The sequence below is a fragment of the Caenorhabditis briggsae genome (genome assembly GCF_000004555.2).
Source record: "Caenorhabditis briggsae complete genome, chrV, whole genome shotgun sequence".
NCBI lineage: Eukaryota > Metazoa > Nematoda > Chromadorea > Rhabditida > Rhabditidae > Caenorhabditis > Caenorhabditis briggsae.
Window position 1 is genome coordinate 17,639,143 of NC_013488.2, and position 23,973 is coordinate 17,663,115.

The 23,973-nt window shown below is 33.9% G+C and overlaps 4 protein-coding genes across 4 annotated transcripts; 1 reads left to right on the forward strand and 3 right to left on the reverse strand.

Moving 5' to 3' along the window:
* Positions 1 to 1,376: 1,376 nt before the first annotated feature.
* On the reverse strand, positions 1,377 to 9,811 carry CBG17802 (the record flags this gene model as incomplete). The annotated part of the gene is made up of 5 exons (XM_045238483.1): positions 1,377 to 1,545; positions 2,563 to 2,771; positions 2,848 to 2,928; positions 3,260 to 3,442; positions 9,755 to 9,811. The coding sequence occupies 5 exons, from the start codon at positions 9,809 to 9,811 to the stop codon at positions 1,377 to 1,379; spliced, it is 699 nt and encodes a 232-aa protein (XP_045096306.1).
* On the forward strand, positions 4,580 to 5,893 carry CBG17803 (the record flags this gene model as incomplete). Its single annotated transcript, XM_002648857.1, has 3 exons — positions 4,580 to 4,752; positions 5,285 to 5,343; positions 5,712 to 5,893. 3 exons carry the CDS (start codon positions 4,580 to 4,582, stop codon positions 5,891 to 5,893), a joined length of 414 nt encoding a protein of 137 aa, XP_002648903.1.
* A 5,969-nt stretch (positions 9,812 to 15,780) lies between the features above and the next one.
* CBG17806 lies at positions 15,781 to 16,954 on the reverse strand (the record flags this gene model as incomplete). Its single annotated transcript, XM_045238484.1, has 2 exons — positions 15,781 to 15,873; positions 16,301 to 16,954. 2 exons carry the CDS (start codon positions 16,952 to 16,954, stop codon positions 15,781 to 15,783), a joined length of 747 nt encoding a protein of 248 aa, XP_045096307.1.
* A 6,703-nt stretch (positions 16,955 to 23,657) lies between these two features.
* Positions 23,658 to 23,942, reverse strand: CBG17807 (the record flags this gene model as incomplete). The annotated part of the gene is made up of 2 exons (XM_002648859.2): positions 23,658 to 23,789; positions 23,847 to 23,942. 2 exons carry the CDS (start codon positions 23,940 to 23,942, stop codon positions 23,658 to 23,660), a joined length of 228 nt encoding a protein of 75 aa, XP_002648905.2.
* Positions 23,943 to 23,973: the final 31 nt, after the last annotated feature.

Consider the following 23,973-nt stretch of genomic DNA (forward strand, 5'->3'; position numbering starts at 1 on the left):
AGTCACGAAAAATGCGTCAAATTACTGAAATTGCGCCATAGCACTCAAAATGCGCCATATCACCATAAATGCGTCAAGGCTCGAAAAAAGCGTCAGGACACCAAAAATGAGCCAAGACACTGAAAATGCGGAAAAGCATCATAAATGCGTCAAGTCACTGAAAATGCACCAAGGCACCAAAAACGCGCAGATGCACTGAAAACGCGTCACAGCACCATAAATGCGTCAAGGCTCGGAATAAGCGTCAAGACACCAAATATGCATCAGGACACCAGAAATGCGTCTGGTCACTTATAATGCGTCAAGTCACTGAAAATGCTTCAATGCACTAGAAATGCGCCAAGACACCAAAACTGCGCCAAGGCACTGAAAATACGCGCGGGAACTTATAGGCGACTAGGCGATTTCAGGATTACTGTAGTTTTGGAAACTTTCAATACAATATTTATTCAGAAACTAACTGTCACACCTAGACGACCAGGAACATCGAAAAAGCATTTGGAGAAATTAGCAGGAATTCTGAAATTCAATGAATAAAATTGGAAAAATGTGAGTTTAAGGGATACTGTACTTTTTGAAAAGATGACACATTTTCAGATTCTCAATCGCTCACCGAATTCCCTACAGTAACCCGAAAAATTCGACAAACATTTTTTTTTCCTTTTTGCCTATTGTTTATTTCAAATAACAAATAATTTCTGTAGTCTGTAGTGAATTGTGAATTTTTTAAGTCACCAAAAATGCGCCAAGGCACCAAAAATGCGTCAAGTCACTGAAAATGCGCCAAGGCACCAAAAATGCGTCAAGTCACTGAAAATGCGCCAAGGCACCAAAAAGGCGTCTAAGCGTCGAATGTGTGTTGACGCATTTCTCGTGCCTGGCGCGTCTTCGACGAAAATCGATTTTTTCTCCAAAATATATCGTGACGCGTTTTCAGTGACTTGGCGTATTTTTAGTGCCTCGGCGCGTTTTGTGTGTCTTGGCACGTTTTTTGTGCCTTAACGCATTTTCAGTGCCTTGGCGCATTTATGGTGCTTTGGCGCATTTTCAGTGTCTTAGCTCATTTTTGGTGTCCTGATGATGTACATTTGGTGTCTTGAAGCTTTTTTCCATAGGCGCATTTTCCGTGTTTTGAAGCAATTTCAATAATTTGACGCATTTTTCGTGACTTGACGCATATTTGGTGTGTTGACGCATTTTTCGTGCCTGGCGCGTTTTCGGCGAAAATTGATTTTTTCTCCGAATTATATCGTGTTCGGGCTCATTTTGAAGCTCTAAACTTGAAAATTTCAGTTAAAAATTGGAGAATCAACAAAAAAAATCAAAAAAAAAATCAATTCAATTAAAAATCTCTTTATTTTCCAGAAAAATCAATATTAGTTCATGACCATGTGCTCGTTAATACCATATGGCTCATAATACATTCTAGACAAATGATTTTTTGGTTCGTTTTTTTTGTCGTCTGGTCCAAGCATAAAATACAATCCGTGATCAGCAATCAGTCCTCGCATTTTGACCGATCCGCAGTCCTCGTATAGAAAATATCTGAAATTTTCGGATTAAAGGCGCATAAGCTTTGAAAAAATTTTAATTTTCAAATTTCACCAAAACTAGTAATGCTTATACTCATTTCAATGTACTGGACGAGCAATACTCAAATCTGGATTAAATTTCTAGCTTACTGTAACATGAGCCGAGATACAGTAGATTCTAGCGCAAAAAATGGAAATCTTGCCCTAACCTTGTGCATTTTTGTTCAAACTTATGATTTTACGTTTTCTAAGTTTCTCTTGTTTAGGGCTTCACAATGAGCCCAAACTTGGTAGCATACCAGCATTCGGGTTTAAAGGCGCATGGTCCACCTTAAACTTTCTGAAAATTTCGAAATCGTCTAAATTTTATCGTGTGTAGTTTCATTTTGAAGCTCTAAACACGCCCAATTCAAAACTGTACAAAATTTTTGTCCTGCTCGAAAACTACTCAAGTTACGGTAGATTTTGAACGTTCCTGAAATTGCTCAAAAATCAAAAGTGTGCTCTAACTGTGCCCATTGTAGTCTGAAATATTCGAAACCTAAGTTTTGGATTTGTTTTGTTTAGAGCTTTCAAGTAAGCCTAAACATGGCTTATTTTGCTTAATTTGGAAATTTCGGGTTTAAAGGCGCATGACCCAGAAAAATGGAAATTTCGAAAATTTTCAAATTATGTCGTGTTTATACTCATTTTAAAGCTCTAACCTTGCTGATTATGAGAAACTTTGAATTATTGATTTTGCTTAAAAATTACTCGAGATACGGTACATTTACCATCTCTATGAAAAATGAGCCATTTTTCCGGGAACATGCAAAAGTGCCCCAAAATCTCTAATTTTTCAGCTTTTCTGACTCAGAAAAATGCGAGAAATTCGAAAATCATAGTTTCAAGTGGTTTGGGTTACTGTAGAAAGAGTTAGGACCTGTTAAAAATTAGGAAATTTTCGAACTTTGGCATCAAAACTTTTTTTCCGGTTTTTGAAGCTTCACGAACAAGCTGATTTCAAACAACTCAAAACAATTTGACCTACTCAGACTTCCGGATTCCTTCAATTTCGACCGCTTTAATGAATAAATGTTGCTCATGATCGAATTGTTGATTTTTCAAATTCTCGGCATCCAAGAATTTATTCTCCACCAATCCCATCATTTTCTCATTGTAATGATAATCGATTGGTCCTGAGAGCATTTGTTTGCGTGCTGTCACCGCGAGCATAAACAAGTATCCCATGCCAGGAATCTGAATTCGTTTTTTTTTCTAATTCCAGAAAAAAATTCCAGAATTTTCCGGAAATTCTGGAATTGCTGAAACTCACTGAAACACCATCACAAACCATCGTATACGTAAGTTTTGCTTCATCGAACGTTTTCGGTGTGCACAGCATATTTCCAACGATCTGTAAAAAAGTCGATAATCGACGTTTTTACAAAATCTACCGTATCTCGAAAAGTTGTTGAGCAAAATGCAAAATTTTACGCTTTTTTTGAATTTAACTTGTTTAGAGCTTTAAAATGACTATAAACATGACCTATTTTCATAAAGATCGATTTTTTCGAAATTTTTTGGGTTATGCGCCTTTAAACTTGAAATTTCACAATTGAGCGCAACAAATCGCGTTGGGGCTCTATTTGATTGTCCAGTAAAAACGAATTCAAAAACGTAATTTATAAGATATTCGAGAACAATTTTCAAAAAATCGATAATCGATTTTTTAGACCAAAACTTACAACTCCACCAGTTTGCTGCATAATACGACCATGAGTGATTTTCAAAAACTCATGTCCTTTTTTCGTATATTTTGCACAACTATCATTCGGACCGCCCAAGACTACTTTCATAGTCACAATTCCATGAATCGGTTGAATGAGTGCAAAAAGAGCAAGAAGTGCGGCGATTTTTGTGCTGGATCGCTGGAAATTTTGATTTTCAGAGTTTGAAACTATGATTTTCGAATTTCTCGCATTTTTCTGAGTCAGAAAAGCTGGAAAATTAGAGATTTTGTTGGGGCACTTTTGAATGTTCCCGGAAAAATGGCTCATTTTTCATAGAGATGGTAAATGTACCGTATCTCGAGTAATTTTTCAGAAAAATCAATAATTTTTCTCATAATCAGCAAGGTTAGAGCTTTAAAATGAGTATAAACACGACATAATTTGAAAAATTTCGAAATTTCCAGTTTTTCTGGGTCATGCGCCTTTAAACCCGAAATTTCAAAATCAAGCAAAATAGGTCATTTTTACGCTCATTTTGAAGGCCTAGAACAGCGGATTCCAAAAATTCTAGTTTCTAGAAGCTTAGGGTAACTATTCAAAAGTTACGGTCTTTTTTGTGATTCTTCAAAAATTGTTTAAAAATCTAAAAACTACCGTATCTCGGCCAGTTTTTGAGCAAAATCAAAATTTTCTGATTTTCTGAAATGAGCTTGTTCAGAGCATCAAAATGAGCCCAAACACCACACATTTTGAAATTTTCTGAAATTTGCAGTTTTTTTACGGGTCATGCCGCCTTTAAACTGGAAATTTCAAAATTAAGCGAAATAGGTCATGTTTAGGCTCATTTCAAATTTCTTAAGCTGAAAATATCAATGAAACTCAAAATTTCGCATCGTTTTCATCTAGAAAAACGGAAAATTCTGAAAAAATAAAGTTTCCTACCATTTTCAATGAATTTCGGATTTTCGAAAATTCGAAAAAAATTGAATAATTTAATTATGCTGGCACTTTTTTCTAGCACAAAATCCAGCTCAAAAAAATTCGAACTTTAAAAAAAACTCAAAAATTTTTTTAAAAAACGTGAAAAACGTGATTTCATGAGCAGTTTTCTGAAATTATGGATTTTGGAAAAATTTCGAAAATCTGAAAATTCCATAAATTTCCAAATTTCAGATTTTCAGAATTATGGAAAATTGATTTTAAGTTTTCAGATATTTTGATTGTTCAAATTTAGAAAATTTTTGGGAAATTTTTGAAAATCGGAAATTTCCACGAATCTGAAATTCTCATAGTCAAATTCAAAAATTTCAAAAATCTGAAATTTTCAGACATGCAATGAGATCAACATCGCATTCGGATCGTTCAATTGTGAATTCCACAAATTTCGAATTGCCACGTGTCAGATTTGGATACAAAGAGGACCGATGTCTGATTGTGATCTACACAGGAGTCGAAAAATTCCTGAAATTGGAAATGATTAAAGGAGCTCATGGGATTACTGTATTGAGGTAAAATTTGAATTTTCAATTTTGGCAGAAAAAGAGCTTCAGAATGAGCCCAAACACGGCTAGTTTTGGAGAAATTTTCGAAATTTTTTGGGACCATGCGCCTTTAAACTTGATATTTCGGAATTGAGCAAAATCTACAGATGAAGGCGAAAAATGAACAGGCTCTCAAAATTTTCACGGTGAGCATTGTGTTTGGCTCAACGAGAGTTTCAAAAAAATGAGCCCAAACACTACTAGTTTTGCTCAAGTTTGAAATTTCGAGTTTAAAGGCGCATGGTCCCGAAGAGTTTCGAAACTTCTAAAAATTGTCCGAATATAGTCGTGTTTATACTCATTTGAAAGCACGAAACGAGCAAAACTCAAAACTATAAAAGTTTGTCGGATTACTGTAAAATGAACCGAGATACGGTAGAATCCGTAATTTCCAAAATAATGTTTAAAAAAAATTTTTTTTTTGCAAAACTGGTCATGTTTGGGCTCATTTTGCAGCTCGCAATTTTCTAAATTCAATTTTCAACCTCAAAATTTTCAGGATCTCCCGTGCAGTCTGGGAAACTACTGTAAAGATTGTGGAGACCCATTCGAGTATTGGTACTATCAAAAACCATTTTGGACGGATTTTATCAGCAATTATGATCAAGAGAACACTGAAATTGTGCTCCGCTCCAAATTTCGAGCCGATGAGAACAGAAAGAGGCAAAATTCGAAAAATCAAAAAAATCCGAAAAATTCCAAAAAAAGTGGGGTTTTGGACCAGTTTCAGTGGAGAAATTGATGGAGCAAATGAGCAATTTTGGATTGAAAAATGCAAAAAAATGAAATGAAAAAAGGAAAAAAATTGGTGAAGAAAGTTCCAGAATTTTTGGAGAATTCTGTGAATTTTCCGAATTTAGAAGAAGAAATCAAATTTTATTCAAAACTCATGTTTGAAAATTCTGAAGTCCCCGCTAAAAATTCAGAAGACGTTGGAAGTGATTCAGAAGACTCTCCAGAAGATTCCGAACTCGAAAGCGATCCAGAAGACGATTTAGACGACGTCAGGGATTCTGAAACCTCGAAAATTCTCATTTTTCTTCTTTTCCCGATTCTTGGAGCTATGGTTTTTTACTGGATTTTTCTTGAATTTTACGCTTTCTCATGAATAAATTTTTTTGAAACTTGATTTTTCGAATTTGGGGCATCGAGAGCTTTGAAATGAGTATAAACAAGCTGTACTTTGTGGAACTTTGATTTTCGGACCATTTTTTGAAAATGGTCCGTACTTAGGGTACGGTACCATAAAAAATCTAGAAAATAAAAATTTCGGGTTTTTCAAGTTTTGAGCTTCAAAATGAGCCTAAACACGACCACTTTTGGTGAAAATTGAAAGTTTTCTTCAGGGGTCCATTTTTCAAGGGTCCATGCGCCTTTAAGCTCGAAAATTCAAAATTGTCAGAAAGTGGTCATGTTTAGGCTTATTTTGAAGCCTAGAACATGAAAAACTTTGTGGAAATTTGATTTTCGGACCATTTTTTTTAATGGCCCGTAGTTAGGGTACGGTACCATAAAAATTTTTTTTTTGCATAAAAAACTTTTTTTGAATTCCCGATTTTCATTAAAAATTTATTGAAAATTGATTCACAATTTACAGAAAAATCACGATTAAAAAAAGAAAGTTTTAAAAAATATTTTCAGCCTATCCGTCTGAAATCCACATGTGACTTTTTTTGGAATTCAGATTTAATAAAATATTCAATAAATAAAATTTGAGGAGTATCAATTATCGGAAACGCCCAAGTGATTGTCATTCCAGAATTTTCGATTCCAAATCCAAATGCTTCTATCAGCATTGCTGAAGATAACCCATTACAGTATACCAAGTAGAGTTGCAGGATTTTCGATGTCATGAATGCCTGAAATTTAATTTTCAACTTAAAATTTGAATTTGACACTTCTAGAGCTTAAAAATGAGCCTAAACATGCCTAGATTTGGAAAACTTTCGAAATTGTAATTTTTTTTGTTTGGTCCATAACTCGAAGTAGAGTAACCCTAAACAGTTGAAACATCAAATTTAGAATTTCAAACGTTGAGAGCTTCAAAATGAGTATAAATATGCCTAGATTTGGAAAATTTTTAAATTCTCCAGTAATCCTAATTTTATAGGCGCAGGGATCCTTGAAGTTTGGAAATGGCGCAAGTATGGGCGTGTTTGTGCTTATTTGAAGCTCAAAATCTACAAATCATGAACAACTAGGTCCAGAAATATCATCATTTAATGGGAGAATGATTTTGTGATTTTTAAATTTTTTCAAAAAAAAATTTTTTTTGAAAAGATCCTAATTTTGTCGATTTTAGTCTGGATTTATAAATTTGCGCATTGCTGTACTCAGCTTGTTGTGAGCTTCAAAATGAGCCCAAACACGCCCCTATTCGGCTCATTGTCAAATTTCAAGGGTCCATGCGCCTTTAAATTTGGGATTACTGTAGATTTCTGAAATCCTTTGAAGCTAGACATGTTTATATTCATTTTTAAGCTCTTGACGCAAAAAAAGGAACATTATAATTTTAAAGAGTTTGGGTTACTGTGGCAAAAATTAGTACCCTAAGAAAAGCTTGAAATTACTCAAAAAATCTGAAATCAGTTCGTAACTGAAAGTACAGTATGCCATCCCACTGGAAACTTAAAAATTTTCAATTTGGAGCATTGAGAGATTCAAAATGAGCACAAACACGCCTGTTTTTGCTCCACTTTGAAATTTAATAGGTCCCTGCGCCTTTAAAATTGGGATTACTGTAGATTTTGGAAATTCTCCAAATCTAGGCATGTTTATACTCATTTGAAAGCTCTTAATGCGCCAAGTTCAAAAATCACTGTTTCGAGGCATTTGGGTTACTGTACGAAAAGTTAGGACCCGTCAAAAAACGGAGACTTCAAAAGTTTGGCTTTTTGGCTTGTTTAGGCTCATTTTAAAGCACTAAACGCGCCAAATTCAAATTTTTTAAGTAAAAAATTGCTCACCTCTTTAATTTCGATCAAATCCGGTACGTTAAGTAGTACAACAGTGAGGGTAATTGATTTCAAGTGGGCGAAATTGGACTCATATTTTGGGACAATTGCTAATTTTTCAAAATTCAAAACTTCCAGAAATTTCCAGGAATTCAATTTTGCTAGAATTTCCAGATCCTCAATTCCAGATTTTTCATTATTCGACGAGAATTCGGAAATTTGAAAAATCTCGAAAAAATTGAAAATCAAATTTTTCGAATTTCCGAAACACAGAGGGTTTTCACAGGGAATTCAGAAATCCGGGATTTCAGAATTTCAAAAAATTCTGAAATTTTATTTTCAGAATGATTTTCAGAAGCCGAAAAATCCACACAAATTCCAGAAATTTCCAGAAATTTCCGGGAAAACAGTCGTCTCAAAAATCTGGCAGCATAAAATCCGGGATTGCCGCGCCCTTGTCTTTGGAAGTTTCGAGATTCCCAAATTTTGCAGCCTATGTAGGTACCGTATACATCGTGACACGTATCGTACTCGATTTTTGTGTATTCTGGAGGAATTTTCAGCTCTTTTTGGAGATAAACTTGCACATTTTTCCCGGAAAATATGATTATTATCACTGGAATTTTGATAGGGAGATTCTCATTAAGATGTCGACACGTTCTCAGCAAACGGAATCTGAAATTTTGTTTTTTTTTTAGCTTTTGGAATTAATTCTCCCTTTTTTGCCGCGTCTAGAGCTTCAAAATGAGCCTAAATAAGCCAAAGTTCGAAAATTTCCTAATTTTTAACAGGTCCTAACTCTTTCTACAGTAACCCAAACCACTTGAAACTACGATTTTTGAATTTTCCGCGTTTATTGCTTCAAAATGAGTATAAACACGCCTATTTTCGGAAAATTTTGAAAATCTACAGTAATCCCAAGTTTAAAGGCGCAGGGACCCATGAAATTTCAAAATGAATAGGAAATAGGCGTGTTTGGGCTCATTTTGCAGCTCTCAAACATACAAATTCAAAAATAATAGTTTCAAAAAGATTGGGTTACTGTACTTCGAGTTATGGCCCATCATGTTCAGACTCATTTCGAAGCTCTACAAGCGGTATATTTTGATTTTGGTGTGTTCTCAGCAAACGGAATCTGAAATTTGTATCTTTTTAGCTTCAAAAAAAGTTTCAATTCATCTATAAATTGGAATTCCCGAATGAATTAGCCGCTTTTAGAGCTTCAAAATGAGCCTAAACAAGCCAATGTTCGAAAATTTCCCAATTTTTAACAGGTCCTAACTCTTTCTACAGTAACACAAACCACTTGAAACTACGATTTTTTGATTTCTCGCGTTAAGAGCTTTAAAATGAGTATAAACACGCTTAGGTTTGGACAATTTTGAAAATCTACAGTAATCCCAATTTTAAAGGCGCAGGGACCTATTAAATTTCAAAGTGGAGCAAATATAGGCGTGTTTGAGCTCATTTTGAAGCTCTCGATAATCGAAATCAAAAAATGATAGTTTCAAAAAAATTGGGTTACTGTACTCAGAGTTATGGACCAAATGAAAATCGAATATTTTCAAATTTTATGAAACTTAGACGTGTTTTGGGTCATTTTGAAGCTCTAATGCCCCAAGTTAGAGTTTTGGCGTTTTCAGAATTTTGTGGCACGTTTGGAGCTTTGAAACAAGCTCAAACTCGCCTATTTTGCTCCACTTTGAAATTTCATAAGCCCATGCCCTTGGGATTACTGTAGATTTTCAAATTTCTCTAAAACTAGGCATGTTTATACTCATTTTGAAGCTCTCAACGTTTTAAATTCAAAAATAGACATTTCAAAAAGTTTGGAGTACTGTAGAAAAAGTTACGACCCGTTTAAAAAATGGGGAAATTTCAACATTTTCCGAATAATGGCTTGTTTGGGCGCATTTTGAAGCTCTCGAAGCGCCAAATTCAAATCTTTAGGTTATAAAATTTTAGGAAACTCACTGCTCCAAATAATCCAAATGTTTTACTAGGCATTTTATTGCATTTTGGGGTAGTCCAGTCAATTCGGGTGTTCCATAAGGATTGGGGCTTTTTGACATTCTGGGAAAACGGGAAAAAAATATTCGAAAATCGTGAAAAAAAGCTCAAAATCTTCAAAATGAGCAAAAATCATGTGAAAAGTCAAAATTTCAGCGAAATTCACAAAAAAAAATAGTCGGAAATCCATAAAAAATTCAAAATTTGTAAAATTTTCCAAAATTCAATTTTTCTGAAATATGGCATATTTAGGCTCATCAGAGACGCAGTGTGTCTCGTTTCTCTGCGTCTCTAGCCATGGAAAACTTCAAAATTGTACTAAGTATGTCGTGTTTGGGCTTATTTTAAAGCTGAAAATGTGAGAAAGTCAAAAAAAAAGAGTTATGGGAAAATTTCCAAAAAAATCGAAATTTTCGAAAATTCGAAAAATCTAAAATTTTTGAAAATAGATGTTTTTGGGATCATTTTAAAGGTGAAAACCTGTAAAATCTTGTTTTCAACTAAAAAATGATACTACGACCCAAAAATTCACAAAAATGGTCCGAAATCCATGAAAATTAGAATAATGAAAAATGTGCAAATGAGTGCTCAGAAAAAGGGGCGGAGCCTAACCTTAAGAAGCTTCGAGAAGGCTCGGAAGAAAGAGAGAGAGAGAGAGAGAGAGAGAGAGAGAGAGAGAGAGTAAAGGAAAATGAGAGAGACGCAGAGAAAATGAAATGGTCCCTTCGAGACTCACCTGGAGGGGTTCATAATAAGAGGATTAAAAATGCGGGTGGGGACAGGCAGATGCAAAAATATATAATTAGAAAATGGACAAATCTGAGCAATGTGAGCGAAAAGGGACAGAATGTAGGAGAAGAAAATGGGGAAAATCAGAAAGGTACAATAATTCAAAAATTCAAAAAATCGAAAATTCGAAACTTCTTTCAAAAGAATCATAAAACTTCATTTAGAAATTACAAAAAATCAACGTTTTTTCAAAAATTATCAAAACTTCAGAATCCGACTTTCGGATTCTGATTTCTTCAGAATTTTGGAAATTCCGGAATTTTTTGATATCCTGAAATTCGGAAATCAAATTTGGACCATCCGGACTTGCCTTCCAATTTTGAATGATAGCATTTTGAGCATTTGGGTTGAGGCATCGAATTTCAAAATTTTGAAATTTTGAAATTCGGGATTTTTGAAGAATTTCTGAAAAAAACGCTTTTTTTTGGAATTTGGACCATATGTTATGGTCCATAACTCAAAAACGAGCATATTTCATTAACATTCATCTAATTTTCTAATTTTCAAATGGTTTTAGCTTCAAAATGAGCCTAAACACGATATACTTTGGTGAAATCGAAAATTTCTAATTTTCAAAATCGGCCTTGCGCCTTTAAATTCAAAAATTCAAAATTAACAGACACAGGTCGTGTTTACGCTCATTTTGAAGCTGAAAACGTAACAAAGCCAGAAAATATAAAAATAATTGTCAAAATTTTTAAGTTTTTGAGTTATGATCAAAATTCTGAAAAAAAAATTTTTCGAAAATTTTGAAATTACTCTAACTTTGTCTGTTTCCAATATTTCTGGCTAACTTTCACATTTTTACGTTTCTGACGTTTTCAGCTTCAAAATAAGCCTAAACACGACATATTTCGCGCGACGTTTGAAATTTTCCATGGCTAGAGCGCAGAGAAACGAGAGACACTACGTCTCTGACCCAAAAATCGATTTAGAGCTAAATAGGTCGTGTTTAGGCTCATTTTGAAGCAAAAAACATGAGAAAAACATTGCAAAAATTTAGAAACAAGAGAAATCGTTAGTTTTCGAGTTATGGGGGAACCTCCATAAAAATAAGTTTTCAAAAAAATTTTTTTTTGGAAAAGTTTATTGTAGTTCCCTTTTTTCATAAGAAGCTAATTTTTAACTTGTTTCTTATAGTTGTCTATGTTTCTTATCAATTGAAAACTAATCCCCTCATCTTCGAAAAATTCAAAAATTTGAATTTTTGGAAAATTTTCAAAATTCGAAATTTTCAAACTTCCCCAAAACATATCATGTTTAGGCTCATTTTGAAGCTCATTTCATGGCAAATCTAAAAATATAATTTTCAGCCCTTAAAAAATCCATTCCAGCCGAGTTACAGCCCTCCAAACATTCTGATCTCCTAATCCTCAAAAAGCATGATCAAATCACATGTGCACCCTTTTTGTCTCCATTTCATACACCCCGTAATTTCTGCTTTTAACACCAACAATTGCTCATTTTTCTATTTTTCATATGACATAAAAATGTTCATTCTACTTCTCGAAATTCCTGATTTTTTCAACTATACGAAAAAATGGAAAAAATCGAAAAATCGGGAAAACCTTCAATTTTCCCCAATATAGTGGAAAACGCTCGAAGGATATTTTGCTGTTATCAGAATGTAAGTCTTTCAGCACATTGCTCAGCTTAATTTTCAAAAAAATTCTTCCAAATTTTTAGAATCAAATCGTCCCTGGAATCGTTCAAGTGTTCAAGAGACCTCCAAAGGAGGTTCCACCCTCCGAATTTTTTGATAAGTGAGTTTTTAGGAAAATTGTTTAGGATTTTTGAATTCTACTCGTTTGGAGCTTCGAAATGAGCCTAAACATGATATACTTTTGAAAAAAAAATTTTTTTTTTTTTGAAAATTTTGAAAATTCGATTTTTGGAACTTTTTCCAATAACTCTGTTTTTTTCGGAATTTTGGATTGAACATTATATTCCTGACATTCTTACATGTTCAGCTTCAAAATAAGCCCAAACACGACATACTTAGTACAATTTTGAAGTTTTCCATGGCTAGAGACGCAGAGAAACGAGACACACTGCGTCTCTGACCCGAAAATTCAAAATTATGCGCCTTGGGTTGTGTTTAGGCTTATTTTAAAGCTGAAATTAAAATTTTTCAGATTTTCAGCTTTAAAATGAGCCTAAATATGCCATATTCTAAAAAAATTGAATTTTTGAAAATTTTGAAAATTTTGAATTTTTGGAAATTTTCTCATAACTATTTTATTTCTCGGAATTTTTGACTGAAATTTGAATTTTTGAGTTTTTCACAATTTCAGCTTCAAAATGACCCTAAACATGACCTATCTTGCTCAATTTTGATGTTTCGCAATTTCAAAATTTTCGGATTTCTGGAATACGGTAGTTTCTTGAACCCCGCTATTAACTATTGGCCTTTGGCGCCTACTCATTCTGAAAATTTGAAAAAAAAGACAAATTCGTCAATCTGGGAATTATAAATTTCATTAACTTTAACGACACATAATGGCATGTTTATCACAAATATGCCAGTTTTTTGAAAATTCGAAAATTTTAAAATGCTATAACTTTTTGAGTTTTCTAATTTTTTGACTGATTTTCTTATTTTTGAGTTTCTTACGTCGAGAGCTTCAAAATGAGCCTAAACATGACATAGTTCAGTGAAAATCGAAGTTTTCAAATTTTCAAAAATGACCATGCGCCTTTAAATTCAAAAATTCAGAGTTAACAGAAATAGGTCGTGTTTATACTCATTCGAAAGCTGAAAATGTGGAAAAACAGCAGAATATAGTTTAAAATGTCAAAAACCGGAAGTTTTCGAGAAATGACCGAATTTCTGAAAACATTTTTTTGAAATTTTTGAAATTTCTCCAACGTTGTCAGTTTTTTTTTTATTTTTTGTAATTTTTTATATTTTTAAGTTTATGACATGAAGAGCTTCAATATGAGCTCAAACACGACCTACTTCGGTCCATTTTGAAGTTTTCCATGGCTAGAGACGCAGAGAAACGAGACACACTGCGTCACTGACCCCAAAAATCAAAGTTGAGCGATTATAGGCAAGTTTGGGCTCATTTTAAAGCTGAAAATGCAATTGTTCATGTTTTTAGCGTCAAAACGAGATTTAACACGTCATATTTTTGAAAAAGTATGATTTTTGAAAATTTCGAAATTTTGGAATTATTCTCATAACTCTGTTATTTTTTGGAATTTTTAAATAAAATCAATTTTTTCAAGTTTCTCACATTTTCAGCTTTGAAACAAGCCTAAACACGACGCATTTATCATGATTTTAAAATTTTGAATGGCTAGAGCGCAGAGAAGCGATACACACTGCGTCTCTGACCTCAAAAAATCAACTTGGAGCGAAATAGGTTGTGTTTAGGCTCGTTTTAAAGCTCTCAACGTGAGAAATTTGAAAATGTAATTATCAGTCAAAAATATTGTGAATAGACAATGTTAGTGAAAATTTTTTAAAAAATTTCAAAAAAATAACTTTTTTTCCAGAATTTTCACCATTACTCAAAAACTCGGAATTTTGACATTTTTAATTATGTTTTTCTGCTTTTTCACATTTTTAGCTTTAAAATGAGCCTAAACATGACCCATTTCTGTTAACTTTGAAATTTTGAATTTAAAGGCGCATGGTCATTTTTGAAATTTCGAAAAATGAAATTTCAGCAAAATGGGTCGTGTTTAGACTGATTTCGAAGCTAAAAATAAGCTGAAATCAAATATCTTCATCAATTCTGATAAAAACTTCAAAAACAAAAGTTATGGCTAAAAATATTTTTTCAAAGAGTTTTTTTCAGAATCTCTCTTCGGATTCCTACGGATCTCGGTATACATTTTCTGGAAATTTCCGCCGACAAAGATTCTCAAACTCTAAAAATCAATAATTCGGAGCCAATCCTCTATGAACGGTTTTCACCATTGTGATGGAGAAGTGGGATTTCGAGGGATGCGAACAGTTTTTGGAGGTATTTTTTTTCGAAAATTTCAGATTTTAAAACGGGTCCTAACTTTTTCTACAGTAACCCAAGACACCTGAAATATGCATTTTTGAATTTAGAATGCTCAGTGCTTGAAAATGAGCCCAAACACGGCAAACTTTGAAAACTTTGAAAATTTACAGATTTTCAAACGGGTCCTTTCTTTTGCTACAGTAACCCAAAACACTCAAAATTATAGTTTTTTGTTTTAGAACGTTGAGAGCTTTAAAATGAGTATAAACATGCCTAGTTTTGGAGAATTTCCAAAATCTACAGTAATCCCTATTTTAAAGGCGCAGGACCCCATGAAAGGTTGAAGTTGAGCGAAACTAGGCGTGTTTGGGCTCATTTTGAAGCTCTAAATGTTCTAAAATCACATTTCAATAATTGGGGTGTTCAGGGCTACAATAGCAAACACCACAAGCCAATAATTGAAAATGTTCGAACATTTCATGTTTTTAAACGAGCCATAACTTTCGCTACAGTAACCCAAATCAATGGATATCACAAGTTTTGAATTGAGCACATTGAGAACTTCAAAATGAGTATGAACAAGCCTAGTTTTCGAGAATTTTGAAAATCTACAGTATCCCAATTTTCAAGGCACAGGGACCCATGAAATTTGAGCTTATTTTAAAGGTTTTGACGTTCTAAAACCAAAAAATGTAGTTTCGAGTGTTTTGGGTTACTGTAACAAAAATTACAGGTCAATATTTGGAAAACTTTGAAAATTCCAAATTTGTAATTTGTTCATAACTTGGGATACAGTAACCCAAACTTCTTAAAACAACAGTTTATGATTTTAAAACGTTGAGAGCTTCAAAATGAGTATAAACATGCCTAGGTTTGGAAAGTTTTGAAAATCTACAGTAATCCCAAGTTTAAAGGCGCAGGGACCCATGAAATTTCAAAGTGAAGAGGAAATAGGCGTGTTTGGGCTCATTTTGAAGCTCTCAAACACACAAATTCAAAAATAATAGTTTCAAAAAGATTGGGTTACTGTACTTCGAGTTATGGTCCATCATGTTCAGACTATGAAACTTCAGAATGATCCGAATAGGGGCGTGTTTGGGCTCATTTTGAAGCTAAAATCGAGCTTTTTTTGAATTTGAACTGAAAATTTGCAAAGTTAAAATCATTTTTTGAATAATTTTACAAAACAAAATGTATCAAATGTTCAAAAAAAGGTTTTTTTGCAGAAATTCCCACAACCTGGAAAACCCAAAAATCTGCAATTTTTAATTCGGAACGAGAAATCAAGAAATTTGATGATTGGCCAATTGAAAAATCATCCAGAATACGAGCAAGCCGAAACATTTGAATTCCCGGATTCGGAAAAACGTTATTTCCTGGTTTTGGACAATTTTGTGACTTTGAAAAAGTGATTTTTTTCCATATTTTTGGATTTTTCTCATTTTTTTTTTTTTTAATTTTGATACTTTATTTTGAATTATTCATTTTTCCGATATATAATATATTGAATAACAATTTTTTAATTTCCAAAATCCCTGTGGGACCCACTCTCCTTTCAAATGTTGTCGTCAATCTCCTCACTCAATGCGATTCTAAAATACAGTACCAAATAAATACAGTACCAAACTCAATAAGATACCGAAAAACCTTGTAAATTTTCAAAGTTTTCAAAGTTTGCCGTGTTTGGGCTCATTTTCAAGCACTGAGCATTCTAAATTCAAAAATGCATATTTCAGGTGTCTTGGGTTACTGTAGAAAAAGTTAGGACCCGTTTTAAAATCTGAAATTTTCGAAAAAAAATACCTCCAAAAACTGTTCGCATCCCTCGAAATCCCACTTCTCCATCACAATGGTGACATTCAAAAATCCCAAAAACGGATCCAAATTTTTGGAATCAATCGATAATCTGATATCGACATCTTCCAAATTCTTCCATTGCTCAGTTTTCGGAATCTCCTCGATTTTTATCGATTTTTGTAATTCTAGATTCCAAGGATTCAGAATTTTCAACGTCTTCAGGAAGTTGGGGTCCACGAATTTCAGGATTTTCAGAACTTGCTCTTCATCACTGGTGCAAATTTGTAGTTCCCGAACCTTTAGCAATTTTTGAGGGTCCCTGGATTTCAGAATTCTCTCAAATTCGTCAAAAAATCGATTTATCGATTTTTTCCATTCCGAGAATTCGTATTTCAATGGGGTCTCCTTGGTCCCTGGAGCCTTCCAATCGATTTTTAGAATTTGAATAATTGACGTCTTCTGATTCTGAATCAAATACTCCAAATCTTCCGAAAATGCCAAAAATGGAGGTTTTCCGAAAATTGTGTGAGATTTGGAGCCGCTGTACCAGTAGCTACCGTAGGAAAACCGTTCATAGAGGATTGGCTCCGAATTATTGATTTTTAGAGTTTGAGAATCTTTGTCGGCGGAAATTTCCAGAAAATGGATACCCAGATCCATAGGAAGCCGGAAGGAGATTCTGGAAAAATGTTTTTGAAAAAATATTTTTAGCCATAACTTTTGTTTTTGAAGTTTTTATCAGAATTGATGAAGATATTTGATTTCAGCTTATTTTTAGCTTCGAAATCAGCCTAAACACGACCCATTTTGCTGAAATCTCATTTTTCGAAATTTCAAAAATGACCATGCGCCTTTAAACTCAAAATTTCAAAGTTAACAGAAATGGGTCATGTTTAGGCTCATTTTAAAGCTGAGAATGTGAAAAAGCAGAAAAACAAATTTAAAAATGTCAAAAATTCCGAGTTTTTGAGTAATGGTGAAAATTCTGGAAAAAAAGTTATTTTTTTGAAATTTTTTAAAAAATTTTCACTAACATTGTCTATTCACAATATTTTTGACTGATAATTACATTTTTAAATTTCTCACGTTGAGAGCTTTAAAACGAGCCTAAACACAACCTATTTCGCTCCAAGTTGATTTTTTGAGGTCAGAGACGCAGTGTGTATCGCTTCTCTGCGCTCTAGCCATTCAAAATTTTTATTGATTTTTTTTATTGATTTTTAGAGTTTGAGAATCTTTGTCGGCGGAAATTTCCAGAAAATGGATACCCAGATCCATAGGAAGCCGGAAGGAGATTCTGGAAAAATGTTTTTCAGATGTTTTTTGACCGTAACTTTTGTTTTCAGGATTTTTATCGAAATTGGTTACTTTAGTTGCATTCAGCTTGGATTCAGCTTCAAAATCAGCCTGAACACCACCCATTTTGCTGAAATTTCATTTTTCTCATTTATTTTTTTTTTTTGTTAATTTTGATACTTTATTTTGAATTATTTATTTTTCCGATATATAATATATTGAATAACAATTTTTTAATTTCCAAAATCCCTGTGGGACCCACTCTCCTTTCAAATGTTGTCGTCGATCTCCTCACTCAATGCGATTTGAAAATACAGTACCAAATAAATACAGTACCAAACTCAATAAGATACCGAAAAACCTGTATTAGAAGGGCCCCTTCAATAGAAAGCCCTTCGAGAGGGGCTCGGAAAAAATAGAAGGGCCCCCTGTAATAAAAGGGCCCCCGTAGTATAGGGGCCCTCTGTGAGAAGCAGCCACCTGGCTATTTTCGAAGCCAGTGATGGGAAGAAGTCCTTCTGGAAAATTAATGGATCTATTCTAGTTCAAGATTCTCGAAAATTTTAAGCTCATCAAAATTAAAAATTTCGAACTAAAAAAATCCCATAACTTTTGATTCAAATTTGAATATTTTGCGTATTTTTATACTCAGCTCATTTTCAACTTCAAAATGAGCCCAAACACGCCCCTATTCGCTTCACTTTGAAATTTCATGGGTCCCTGCGCCTTTAAAATTTGGGATTACTGTAAATTTTCAAAAATCCAAAACTAGGCATGTTTATACTCATTTTGAAGCTCTCAACATTTCAAATTTAGAAATTGCAATTTCAACTGCTTTGGGTTACTGTAGAAAAAGTTAGGACTTTAAAAATCTGAGAATTTAGAAATATTTCAATTATCGGCTTGTGGTTTTCGCTACAGTAACCCGAATCATTTAAACTAACGATTTTTCATCTTAGAACGTTTAGAGCTTCAAAATGAGCCTAAACATGCCCCTATTCGCTTCACTTCTGAATTTCATGGCTTCGTGCGTTTTTAAAATTACTGTAGATTCTCAAAATTCTTAAAAACTAGGCATGTTTATGCTCGTTTTAAAGCCCTCAACGTTGAGTGTTTTGGGTTACTGTAGCAAAAGTTAGGAACTAAATATGACGATTTTTGACCCAAATTGGCTAATTTTAGATTTGAAATCCATGAAAATCGAACTCACCTCAATAACTTTTTGGATCCAAAAAATATAGAATTTTCAGAAAAAATCAAAAGTCTAGAAATTCTGGACCCATACACACTGGCTCTCAGAATAACTAGGAATAATCAGAAAAATAAAAAAAAAGGTCCCAAAAACCAGTTAGGGTCCATGTGGAGACTAATAATAAGCATAGATAGAGCGATGTTATATCCCAAGTGGGCGGAGCTTAGAGAGGGTAGACTGATGGTGTCGGTGTCCCGCCAAAGGGACAAATGACGCGGAAAGGGAGAGAGGAAAAGAGTATAAACAATTTTTTTTTTGGCGGAATGCCGACAATAATGATGTATGGGAAATGGAAAAAAAAACGCAATATTCCAAAAAATTCGAAAATCTTTGAAAATCTGAAAAATCGAAATTTTGAACGGTTCCTAATTTTTTCAACAGTAACCCAAAACACCCGACTACGATTTTTGATTTCAGAACGTTGAGAGCTTCAAAATGAGTATAAACAAGCCTATGTTTGGAGATTTTCGGAAATCTACCGTGATCCCAATTTTAAAGGCGCAGGGACCCATGAAATTATAAAAAAGAGCAAAATTAGGCGTGTTAAGGCTCATTTTGAAGCTCTTAATGTTCTACAACCAGAAATTGTTGTTTCAAGTGTTTTGAGTTACTGTAGCAAAAATTAAAAGCCAATATTCGGAAATTTCGAAAATTTCAGATTTTCGAATTGGTCCTTACTTTTGCTACAGTAACCCAAGCCGCTTGAAATTGTAATTTTTGAACATGAAACGTTGAGAGCTTTAAAACGAGTATAAGCATGCCTAGTTTTGGAGAATTTTGAAAATCTACAGTAATCCCAATTTTAAAGGCGCAAGGACCCATGAAATTTAGAAGTGAAGCAGATAGGGGCGTGTTTAGGCTCATTTTGAAGCTCTCAATGTTCTAAAACCAGAAATTGTTGTTTCAAGTGTTTTGGGTTACTGTAGCAAAAGTTGTGAACCTTTTCAAAAGTTTCCAAATATTGCCGTTTTTAGGCTTATTTTGAAGCTAAAAATGAGCTTAATATGAAAAAAAGCAAAATCTGTCTGGCTCTTTTAGGTCCTATCGTATCTACAAAGACTTTTCAAGAAGAAATTTCATAAAATATATTTATTAGAATAAAATAAATTAACAAAAAACTACTCTTCAGATATTATCTCTCCAGCATAGTACACGATTCGTGTGTGTCTTCCTTCTTCAAATTCGGCCTCCGCAATGAAGAATGGAACTGAACTCTGGATAGCTGGTTTTTGCATCCTTTTCGGCATTTCGGTGGGCACTCTTGAAACATTTGGACGCGAGTACTGTCACACCTTAAATCTTTACCATTAACAATCACCAAATTCTGTGTGTGTGTGTGTGTGTGTGTGTGTGTGTGTGTGTGTGCGCGCTCTGAAAAACTGTAATTTCAAAAATCTGAAATACCGGGATCTCGATTTTTGGTAATCTGAAATTCTGAAAATCCAAAATTTCGAAAATCTGGAATTCCAAAATTCTGGAATCCCGAATTCCAGCATTTCAAAAATACAGGATTCAAAACATCGGGATTTTCAAAAATTTCGATTCTAAGACTTTAGAAACTTCATATTTTCAAAATCTAGATTTTTTTTTAAATTTTGGATTTTTAGGATACTCAAATTTTTGGATTTCCAGATTGTTAAAATTTTACATTTTCAAAAATCCGGAATATAAAATATCTGTAATTCTGGAAATTTTGAATTTCCAAACTTCTGAATTCAGAAATTAAGGATTTTCTAAATTTAACATTTTCGAATTTTTGAATTTTCGAAATTCTGAAATTCTTTCAAATTTCAAAATCAGGAACCGATATATGATCGAACAAAGTACTAGAACATACTAGCCTAAAGACCACTCATTTCTGTTAACTTTGAATTTTTGAATTTAAAGGCCCATGGCAATTTTGAAATTTTTAGAAACTTTGGCTTTCACTGAAAAATGCCATGTTTAAACTCATTTTAAAGCTGAAAATGAGTCCAATTTGAAAATGTGAAAGATTGCATACAATATTGTAAACTTGCAAAGTTCGAGAAATCCCAAACTTTTCTAAAAAAGGTGTTTTTTTTTTCAGAAATTTGTATATTATTCAAAAACTAGCGATTTAGAACATTTTAACTATATTTTTCGGTTTTGTCACATTTTCAGCTTTAAAATAAGATTAAACACGACCCATTTCTGTTAACTTTGAATTTCCGCGTTTAAAGGCGCATGGCCGTTTTTGAAATTTTAAAAATTTTGATTTCCACTGAAAAATGCCATGTTTAGGCTCATTTTGAAGCTGAGAACGTAGAGAACTTGAAAATACTAGAATGAATCACAGATATTCTGGCTCTTTTCTAGTTTAGAGGTCCCAAAAAAGAATAGAGGTCCCAAAAAAGTTTAGTGGTCCCAAGAAAAAATAGTGGTCCAAAACTTAAAAATGCACAGATACCGAAATAATGTATTAAAATTTGAATTGTGTAAGAATTTAAAGTTTTGAGGTCTTATAGCAAAATAATTGTTGATGATATATTTTATACTTCTAATAGGCTTAGGAATGCATATTTTCTGACAATTATCTAAGCCTGAGAAACAGCATAATCACGGAGTGATTACTGTATTGCCCAAATTTTCCTCATATGTAAATTGGGTTCATCGGCAAGATGCGAGAGAATTGGAGCTAAAATTGTTAGGAGTAGTCATGTCATCCTATAAGACCTTAAAACTCAAACTACTCGCACAGTTCAAATACTAGTACATTATTCCAACATCTGCGCGGTTTTCGTATTTTCTGCGCGTTTTTCGTATCTATTTTTTTCTTGGGACCTCTAAACTTTTTTGGGACCTCTAATTTTTTTTGGGACCTCTATTTTATTTTGGGACCTCTAATTTTTTTTCGGACCTCTAAATTTTTTTGGGACCTCTAAACTAGAAAAGAGCCGATATTCTCACCTCAAAACATTGAATCCAAAAATATAGAAGTTTCAGAAAAATTAAAATAGAAATGGAAATATCTAGGAATAATCAGAAAAATATAAAAAAAACAGGTCCCAAAAATCAGATAGGGTCCATTGGAAGACTATTAATGATCATGAACAGAGCGGTGTTACATACCCCAAAAACGTGGGCGGAGCTTAAGTTTTGGCAGGATGCCAAGGGGACGTCGGCTTCCGACAAAAGAAAAGTGGGCGGAGCTTAGGCAGGTGGTGTCGGGGTCCCGCCAAAAGGGGACATGTCTAGACAGACAAAAAGGGATTAGAGGGAGAAGAGACGCAGAGAAAACAGACATCACTTCTTTTGGCGGAACGCCGACACCGTTTGGTGTTATAAGGGCTGAATTTTCTAGATTTGTTTTAAAATTAAGAATAATTTTCAAAAACTTTCTTGAAATTGAGAAAATGGAATTTTTCGAAAAAAATTTTTCTTTGAAAAATCACAAAAAGCATAATTTTTTTGCCAATTTTCAGTGCGAATTTGCATATTTTCATACCCAGTTCATTATTAGCTTCGAAATGAGCCTAAATACGCCTGCTTATGCATCACTTTAAAATTTCTTGGGTCCATGCGCCTTTAAAATTGGGATTACTGTAGATTTCCCAAATTCTCCAAAATGAGGCATGTTTATACTCATTTTTAAGCTCTCAACGTTCCTAATTTGAAAATTTTGATTTTGAGTGTTTTGGGTTACTGTAGCAAAAGTTAAGACCCATTTGAAAATCTGAAATTTTCAAAATCTTCCAAATATAGCCCCAAACAAGGCAATATTTGGAAAACTTTGCGAATTTTAGATTTTCAGACGCGTCCTGACTTTTGCTACAGTAACCCAAAATACTCGAAGTACAAATTTTGATTTTGGAACGTTGAGAGCTTTTCAAATTATCAAATCATCCAAATTTACGAAATTTCAATAATTTTCAGAATTTCAAAATTTCAGATTTTCAGATTTTTTGGAACACCATATGGGATGACTTTTAAAGATTTTAAGTTTTGAAGTTTCATAAACATTTTTGAATTAGATATTTATTTTCAAACACTTTCTTGAAAAATTGAATTTTCAAAAAAAAAATAATTGAAAAATCCTAAAAAATCATATAGTTTTTGCCAATTTTTAGTGCGAATTTGCATATTTTTGTACTCATCATAGTCCAAGGCCTCGATCATATGGACGTGTCTGAAAAAAAAATAATTTTCGAGCGACAGTAACCAGACGAGGTCAATAATAACATTTTTGAATCTAACTGCAAATTCTTTAGTCTAAATCAATTTTTTTTGTTTATTTATTTTTGATAAACAAATAGGAAAATCAAATTCACCCCATTTAAGGCTTCAAAATCAGCTAACGCAGGCAATATGAGGTGAGTTTTGAAATTTTCAGATTTTCTAACGAGTCCTTTCTTTTGCTACAGTAACCCAAAACGACTGAAATACATATTTTTGAATTTAGAACGTTAGGAGCTTCAAAATGAGTATAAGCATGCCTAGGTTTTGGTGAATTTTGAAAATCTACAGTAATCCCAATTTTAAAGGTGGGGGGACATGAAAAAAATAATGTTCTCGATATTTCGTTTAAACATGTCCCTCGAGGAGTTGAACTTGTGAGGGCGATGATTGAGGGTGCGGCGCCGCTACCGACTGAGCCACGCGGGCAAAGAGAAAGCGGCCGCCCGATTGCATACATAAAGGCGAGGACGACAGCTGTACGCAGAGTGACATTAATCATTGTACACCGTCACGGTAGAATGCATACTCTGGCCCCAAAAATCCCCCGTAAAATCTCCTGTCCCCCCACCTTTAAAGGCGCAGGCGCCAATTGTTGAACAGTGCACCAAAGTAAGAATGCTACAAACCTGAACCTGCTGATATCCAGATGGCATCTGTCCGAGCTGTGGCATTGGATAGTAGCTGCTGATAACTCCACTGATAACCAGGTGGCAACGGTGGCAGGGGATGAGCTACCATTACAATTGGGTCCTAGAAATGTTTATAGAATCAATTGTTGAATAGAGCATAAAAGCGAATGTTACAAACCTGATAGTGTTGCTGTTGATGCTGCTGATGCTGCTGATATCCAAAAGACATCTGCGACGGCATCGCTGGTTGGTCAAAGAATTGAGGCGCTTGCATCGGGTAGCCATACACTGGTTCTGGAAGTGGT